The sequence below is a fragment of the Myotis daubentonii genome, chromosome 9 (genome assembly GCF_963259705.1).
Source record: "Myotis daubentonii chromosome 9, mMyoDau2.1, whole genome shotgun sequence".
NCBI lineage: Eukaryota > Metazoa > Chordata > Mammalia > Chiroptera > Vespertilionidae > Myotis > Myotis daubentonii.
In genome coordinates, this window is record NC_081848.1 from 15,039,563 (window position 1) to 15,048,309 (window position 8,747).

At 47.8% G+C, this 8,747-nt stretch overlaps 2 protein-coding genes across 2 annotated transcripts; both read left to right on the forward strand.

Moving 5' to 3' along the window:
* Positions 1-2,766: 2,766 nt before the first annotated feature.
* On the forward strand, positions 2,767-4,406 carry LOC132242006 (importin subunit alpha-1-like). The gene has a single exon (XM_059710943.1). The coding sequence runs from the start codon at positions 2,814-2,816 to the stop codon at positions 4,404-4,406; it is 1,593 nt and encodes a 530-aa protein (XP_059566926.1). The 5' UTR covers positions 2,767-2,813.
* A 2,227-nt stretch (positions 4,407-6,633) lies between these two features.
* Positions 6,634-8,498, forward strand: LOC132242007 (importin subunit alpha-1-like). Its single transcript, XM_059710944.1, has one exon. It carries the CDS (start codon positions 6,906-6,908, stop codon positions 8,496-8,498), a length of 1,593 nt encoding a protein of 530 aa, XP_059566927.1. The 5' UTR covers positions 6,634-6,905.
* Positions 8,499-8,747: the final 249 nt, after the last annotated feature.

Below are 8,747 nucleotides of genomic sequence, written 5' to 3' on the forward strand. Positions count from 1 at the left end.
TCACCCTAGTCTTGGCCTTGCCTATAGATTTGTTGTTTCAAAACCCAAGATAACCTTCTTATATTTAGTATGTCTCTGTGACTGGGAGCTTTTGAGAGATGGGATTGTGCCTGTTGTGTTTCCTACCGTATTCCCAACACCCAGCACAGTGCCTGGCACACTGTCGGCCCTAATGAGTGTTTGTTGAGTGAATTAGCAGAATCTGGAGGAACCAAAGCAGATTGAGCAATAAGGAGTATTCACCATGTCTTTTAGAGCCGGCAAGCAGAAAGAAACTGGCATCTTAGGACTGATCATTTTTGTTAGGTGAGAGACAAGTCTTTGTACTTCCAAAGCAAGGATAACTTTCAACTCTTTTCTTCTCTAATGGATATTTACAAAGAAAACACTAACATTTACATGAGCTAGTTTAGGGAACTAGATGAGCAAGACGTTGGAAGAACCTCCAGGTTCTTATTCTGTTATTCATTAATCCAGCAATCATTGATTCCTCTGCAGACATTGATTGAATCTCTATTTCATGTCACAACTGCCTCACTGCTGTAGCATAATTGGAGGCCAGTATGTAACTATAGAAGCTTCTTGACCTAGCTGTAGGAGTTTGGTGAAGCTGGTGGTTCTATCGGAGGGAGGTCTTCTGCAGAGCTGGATCTAGCACCACAGTACAGGTACAGGTCCTACACATTCAGGACCAGCCGTTGATTGGTTGATTGAAAAAGTGACTAAATTGAAGAAGCATACAATGTGATTCATAGTTTCTCTAGAAATGTATAAATGTGAATTTATTTGCTGATATTTTGACACAAAACCAAAGCCTTTGAGTATGAGTACCTCAGTCTGTATGTGTTACAGAAGCACCGGAGCACATTGGTTCTGTCAACTCAACTAGTAGAAGTAGGTTAAGAGAAGATCTACTACATCCATATTATATTACCAGTTCCAGAATTTGACTTCCCACTTTGGAAGGCCAGAAAATCACTCTTGGTAGGGACAAAAGGGAATCAGACTTAAGATACTGGCTCAGACTAATGAATTCACTGAAGTCTTAGGTCTACGGCAGTTTAGTAGCACTTTGTTTACAATAAAGGATACCTGCCAAAGGACCCAGGCTATTGGGAATCAAAACGATGAGCGTATTCTTTCTCTGTTATCTCAGCCCCTCTTATTTTTTATTCTTTCATAACATAAACAGACAAAATTTGTAATTATTTTAATGCCTGCTTATCTGGTAATTGCAATTGAGGGTTCTATGAGGGCATTATAATAGTTTTAATAGGCTTTATTTTTTAAAGGAATTTTAGATTCACAGTAATACTGAGGGGCAGGTACAGAGATTTCCCATATATCCCCTGATACCTCCTATGCAAACCACCCTCCATTATCAACATCAGAGTGATATGTTTGTTACAGATGATGAACCTACACTGACTCATTATCATCATCCAGAGTCCATAGCTTACGCTAGGATTCACTCTAATATTGTACATCCTATGAGCTTGGGCAAATGTGTAATGACATGTATTCACCATTATAGTATCATACAGAGTGGTTGAACCATCCTAAAAATCCTCTATGCTCTGCCTACTCACCTCTCCCTCTCGCCTAGCTCCTGGTAACCACTGATATTCTTACTCTTTGGCTTCTTCCTCTTACTAACATGCATTTAAGTTTCCCTCATGTCTTTTCATGAATTGATAGCTCATTTCATTTTAACACTGAATGATATTTCATTGTCTGAATGTTCCACAGTGTATTAATCCATTCACCTACTGAAGGACATTTTGGTTTCTTCTAAGTTTTGGCAATTATGAATAAAGCAGCCATACACATCCACATATAGGTTTATGTGTGGCCATAAGTTCTCAATGTATTTGGGAAAATAACAAGGTGAATGACGATTCTTATTGGTTGGTCTGTGTTATTATTCTTTTCCCCGGCCACTGAGAAGGACCCATTAGAAAAGGGGTCCTCAAACTTTTTAAACAGGGGGCCAGTTCACTGTCCCTCAGACCGTTGGAGGGCCGGACTATAGTTTAAAAAAAAAAACTATGAAAAAATTCTTATGCACACTGCACATATCTTATTTTGAAGTAAAAAAACAAAACGGGAACAAATACAATATTTGGATTTGTATGTGGCCCGCTGCCGGAAGCTGGTCAATTCTTGCTGCCTGACACAGTCGCTGCAGGGAAGGAACTTCTGCTCGGCATATGTTTCAAGGGACCTGGCGCATAATGGCATACTGTTCTTAATATGTTTGCTCCCCTCCTTGGCACTATGTGTTTTAACCAAGGTCACCTCTCTGAGAGAGGTTGTTTCCCCAGGTAGGGATTTTCCCCTGAAGTTAGGGAGGGAACAAAACCCTTTAACTAAGTGCCAGCCGGGTGGTTAATGACTTTCACTACCAACAGTCATGCTTAAGCTACGTAATCTTTAATCCCTGGAATGGAGAAGAGACACGCCCTAACCTTTGGAACAGACATTGATAGGATTACAATCAGCCGGTATAAATACGGACTTATCAAGGCACTAAAACACAGAACCTGGCTGGAGATCCTGGACAGAACTTGGCTGGAGATCCTGGCTAGGCTGCTGATCAACGGAACGCTGTCTCCGTGTCCTTCATTCTTCGCCGACTCTGTCCACACCTTTGGGAACCCTGGACCTGCTGGGGTTGGACCCCAACACACCTTCTGAGAGCTGAGCCACTGTAGACATTCTCGGAGCCACCGAACCGCAGCCCGTCCTCTGCTCACGGGTCTCCTGTGCAAGCCTGAGCGGCTGTGTGGAGCTTCTCCCTTGGTCTCATAACCATGCCCACCAACGACAATGCTGATTCGCCAGCTGCCCACCTTCACAGGTTCAAGAACAAGGGGAAAGACAGTACAGAAATGAGGCGGCGCCGAATAGAAGTTAATGTGGAGCTGAGGAAAGCTAAGAAGGATGACCAGATGCTGAAAAGGAGAAATGTGAGCTCCTTTCCCGATGATGCTGCTGCGTCTCCACTGCAGGAACACCGCAACAACCAGGGCACTGTACATTGGTCTGTTGAGGACATTGTCAAAGCCATAAATAGCAACAATTTGGGAAGCCAGCTCCAAGCTACTCAGGCTGCAAGGAAACTGCTTTCTAGGGGAAAGCAGCCACCCATAGGCACCATCATCCGGGCTGGTTTGATCCCACAACTTGTGTCCTTCTTGGGCAGAACCGACTCTAGTCGCATCCAGTTTGAATCTGCTTGGGCCCTCACTAACATTGCTTCCGGGACTTCGCAACAGACCAAAGCTGTAGTAGATGGAGGTGCTATTCCAGCATTCATTTCTCTCTTGGCATCTCCCCACGCTCACATCCGGGACCAAGCCGCATGGGCTCTAGGAAATATTGCAGGCGATGGTCCAGTTTTCCGAGACCTGGTTATCAGGTATGGTGCAGTTGACCCACTGCTGGCTCTTCTTGCAGTTCCTGATATGTCATCCTTAGCACGTGGTTACCTACGTAACCTGACCAGGACACTTTTAAACCTTTGTCGCCACAAGAATGCTGTACCCCCATTAGATGCTGTTGAGAAGATTCTCCCGACTTTAGTTCGGCTCCTGCATCATGAAGATCCAGAAGTATTAGCAGATAGCTGCTGGGCCATCTCCTACCTGACTCTTGGTCCACATGAACGGATTGAAATGGTTGTGAAAACAGGAGCTGTGCCCCAACTTGTGAAGCTCCTAGGAGCTACTGAAGTGCCAATTGTGACTCCTGCGCTAAGAGCGATAGGCAATATTGCCGCTGGCACGTATGAACAGACACAGGCTGTAATAGACGCAGGAGCACTTGCCATCTTTCCCAGCCTACTGATGAACTCCGAAACTAAAATTCACAAGGAAGCTACACGGACCCTCTCAAACATCACAACTGGCCGCCAGGACCAGATACAGCAAGTTGTCAATCATGGATTAGTCCCATTCCTCATTGCTGTTCTTGCTAAGGCGGGCTTTCAGACACAAAAGGAAGCTGTATGGGCTGTGAGCAACTACACAAGTGGCGGAACAGTTGAACAGATTGGATACCTCGTTCATTGTGGCATAATAGAACCACTGATGAACCTCTTAACTGCAAAAGATACCAAAATTATTATGGTTATTCTGGATGCCATTTCCAATATATTCCAGGCTGCTGAGAAACTAGGTGAAACTGAGAAGCTCAGTACGATGATTGAAGAATGTGGAGGTTTGGACAAAATTGAAGCTCTACAAAACCATAAAAATGAGTCTGTGTACGAAGCGTCACTATACTTGATTGAGAAATATTTTTCCGTAGAGGAACAGGAAGATCAAAATGTCGTGCCGGAAACTACCTCTGAAGGTTATACACTCCAAGTTTGGGATGGCACTCCTGGGACCTTTAACTTTTAGATTGGACAACTGAGGCATAAAGTTGTCTGTTGTGTACTGTGTTTGGTATCAGTACGTCTCACTGTTTCTCTACTAAGAACTCTTTTTCAGCCCTGATTGGTTTGGCTCAGTGGATGGGGAGTCAGCCTGCGGACTCGAGGGTCCAGGTTCCATTCCGGTCGGGGGCATGCGCCTTGGTGCGGGCACATCCCCAGCGGGAGGCGTGCAGGAGGCAGCTGATCGGTGTTTGTCTCTCATCGATGTTCCTGGCTCTCAATCCCTCTCCCTTCCTCTCTGTGAAAGATCAATAAAATATTTTTTTTTTTTAAATAAAGAACTCTCTTTAAACGTGGTTTGTTATTGTAGCACTTTGTACAATGAATCTATAGGTGAACAGTTCCAAACTGTACATACTGTATGAAGCTTCTGCTCTCTGTGAGTTTCTCCTAAGTGGAATTTCATAGCTTGCAGTCTCCTGTAAGTAAAGAACAAATTCCACCCCCACCCCCTCCCCCCCAAAAAAATCCAAAACCAAAAACAAAACCCTTAACAAAACTGCCAGGCGGGTAGTGCACACCTGACCAGTGCCCGTCTGCAGCAGATGTGCAGCCCTGAGCTGGCTGTTCACGCTGAGGTTGAGGCCTGGTGGTGGCCGGTGCCCTGCATCTGTCTCTCGCCCAATGGGGTGTGCTGGGCCGTCCCTGGGGAAGAATCCTGGGTTCCCAAGGAGATGTGACCCGAGCCGGGACCCCGTTGGCAGGCGAGGGGAGCCCAAGGCAGGTGCTGGGCGTGGAGGCCACGGGGGCACATGCTACCAAGGAGACAGAACTGAGCCTCTTGCAGGGGCGTGCTGCCCCATCCCTCATCCGCACACGTCACATCACTCTGCTTGGCCCCGGAGGATGGCTGGTTAGCCAGAGATGGTAAGATTCCTCAGGGAAGGAACAACCTAAGACAGACACAGTCGCAGCGGGGCCGTCAGGAGACAACTTGGGGGTCAACGGAGGTGGGGCACAGACCCTCACCGCGCTTCCCCCCAACTTTGCAGACCTGAACCCTCACCCCTTCGGAGGGAGGTCCCCTGCCCCCATGGCTGCTTCCCTTCCCACACCCAGCTCACATCGGAACCCAGGTAAAGTCAAAGACTGGCTGACAGCAGCTGCCCTGTCACTGTGCAACAGGACTTGTTTCCTATTTCTTCCTTGGACTACAGGGAAAGGGGCAGCTGAAGGACAGGGCTGTGTCAGGATGTTGTCTTCTTCCCTTTCTTCTCCCTCTTTTTTTCTAAACACTTCCATGCCTTGTAGTTCTTCTGCTTTCTCTTCTTTTTCTCTCTACTACCCTCCTTCTCCTCCTCCTCCTCCTCCTCCTCTTCCTCCTCCTCCTCGTCCTAGTCCTCCTCCTCCTCCTCCTCCTCCTCCTCCTCCTCCTCCTCCTCCTCCCCCCACTCCTCCTCCCCGGTATCTTCATATCAGCCGACCCACAGGGCACAGCTGACTCCTCCCCGAACACCTACGTCACCACCAAGAGCGGCCCTGATGGACCCTTTGATGAAGCCCTTCAACTCGCTGAAGCTTCGGGAAGCCTGGCGCCAATGATGCCGCCCGCTAGCCGGGTCAACAAGGACAACCAAACCACTGACTTGAGGACAGCTGAAATCCCTTGAGTGAACAGGCTCGCAACCTTCTACAGGAACCAGGCTCCTTGTGCACTCCAACCACTATGTTTATAGCTATGCTCGCTACCATTGCTTGTCAGCCTTCTTCCGAGCCTTAAGCAACCCAATCCAAGAGGTGGCCGCAGATTTACATGCGCCATCATTTAAAAAATAAAAAGGGGGAATTTGCCGGGAGCCGGTCCATCCTTGCTGCCTGACACAGTCGCTGCAGGGAAGGAACTTCTGCTCTGCTCGGCATATGTTTCAAGGGACCTGGCGCATAATGGCATACTGTTCTTAATATGTTTGCTCCCCTCCTTGGCACTATGTGTTTTAACCAAGGTCACCTCTCTGAGAGAGGTTGTTTCCCCAGGTAGGGATTTTCCCCTGAAGTTAGGGAGGGAACAAAACCCTTTAACTAAGTGCCAGCCGGGTGGTTAATCACTTTCACTACGAACAGTCATGCTTAAGCTACGTAATCTTTAATCCCTGGAATGGAGAAGAGACACGCCCTAACCTTTGGAACAGACATTGATAGGATTACAATCAGCCGGTATAAATACGGACGTATCAAGGCACTAAAACACAGAACCTGGCTGGAGATCCTGGACAGAACTTGGCTGGAGATCCTGGCTAGGCTGCTGATCAACGGAACGCTGTCTCCGTGTCCTTCATTCTTCGCCGACTCTGTCCACACCTTTGGGAACCCCTGGACCTGCTGGGGTTGGACCCCAACACACCTTCTGAGAGCTGAGCCACTGTAGACGTTCTCGGAGCCACCGAACCGCAGCCCGTCCTCTGCTCACGGGTCTCCTGTGCAAGCCTGAGCGGCTGTGTGGAGCTTCTCCCTTGGTCTCATAACCATGCCCACCAACGACAATGCTGATTCGCCAGCTGCCCACCTTCACAGGTTCAAGAACAAGGGGAAAGACAGTACAGAAATGAGGCGGCGCCGAATAGAAGTTAATGTGGAGCTGAGGAAAGCTAAGAAGGATGACCAGATGCTGAAAAGGAGAAATGTGAGCTCCTTTCCCGATGATGCTGCTGCGTCTCCACTGCAGGAACACCGCAACAACCAGGGCACTGTACATTGGTCTGTTGAGGACATTGTCAAAGCCATAAATAGCAACAATTTGGGAAGCCAGCTCCAAGCTACTCAGGCTGCAAGGAAACTGCTTTCTAGGGGAAAGCAGCCACCCATAGGCACCATCATCCGGGCTGGTTTGATCCCACAACTTGTGTCCTTCTTGGGCAGAACCGACTCTAGTCGCATCCAGTTTGAATCTGCTTGGGCCCTCACTAACATTGCTTCCGGGACTTCGCAACAGACCAAAGCTGTAGTAGATGGAGGTGCTATTCCAGCATTCATTTCTCTCTTGGCATCTCCCCACGCTCACATCCGGGACCAAGCCGCATGGGCTCTAGGAAATATTGCAGGCGATGGTCCAGTTTTCCGAGACCTGGTTATCAGGTATGGTGCAGTTGACCCACTGCTGGCTCTTCTTGCAGTTCCTGATATGTCATCCTTAGCACGTGGTTACCTACGTAACCTGACCAGGACACTTTTAAACCTTTGTCGCCACAAGAATGCTGTACCCCCATTAGATGCTGTTGAGAAGATTCTCCCGACTTTAGTTCGGCTCCTGCATCATGAAGATCCAGAAGTATTAGCAGATAGCTGCTGGGCCATCTCCTACCTGACTCTTGGTCCACATGAACGGATTGAAATGGTTGTGAAAACAGGAGCTGTGCCCCAACTTGTGAAGCTCCTAGGAGCTACTGAAGTGCCAATTGTGACTCCTGCGCTAAGAGCGATAGGCAATATTGCCGCTGGCACGTATGAACAGACACAGGCTGTAATAGACGCAGGAGCACTTGCCATCTTTCCCAGCCTACTGATGAACTCCGAAACTAAAATTCACAAGGAAGCTACACGGACCCTCTCAAACATCACAACTGGCCGCCAGGACCAGATACAGCAAGTTGTCAATCATGGATTAGTCCCATTCCTCATTGCTGTTCTTGCTAAGGCGGGCTTTCAGACACAAAAGGAAGCTGTATGGGCTGTGAGCAACTACACAAGTGGCGGAACAGTTGAACAGATTGGATACCTCGTTCATTGTGGCATAATAGAACCACTGATGAACCTCTTAACTGCAAAAGATACCAAAATTATTATGGTTATTCTGGATGCCATTTCCAATATATTCCAGGCTGCTGAGAAACTAGGTGAAACTGAGAAGCTCAGTACGATGATTGAAGAATGTGGAGGTTTGGACAAAATTGAAGCTCTACAAAACCATAAAAATGAGTCTGTGTACGAAGCGTCACTATACTTGATTGAGAAATATTTTTCCGTAGAGGAACAGGAAGATCAAAATGTCGTGCCGGAAACTACCTCTGAAGGTTATACACTCCAAGTTTGGGATGGCACTCCTGGGACCTTTAACTTTTAGATTGGACAACTGAGGCATAAAGTTGTCTGTTGTGTACTGTGTTTGGTATCAGTACGTCTCACTGTTTCTCTACTAAGAACTCTTTTTCAGCCCTGATTGGTTTGGCTCAGTGGATGGGGAGTCAGCCTGCGGACTCGAGGGTCCAGGTTCCATTCCGGTCGGGGGCATGCGCCTTGGTGCGGGCACATCCCCAGCGGGAGGCGTGCAGGAGGCAGCTGATCGGTGTTTGTCTCTCATCGATGTTCCTGG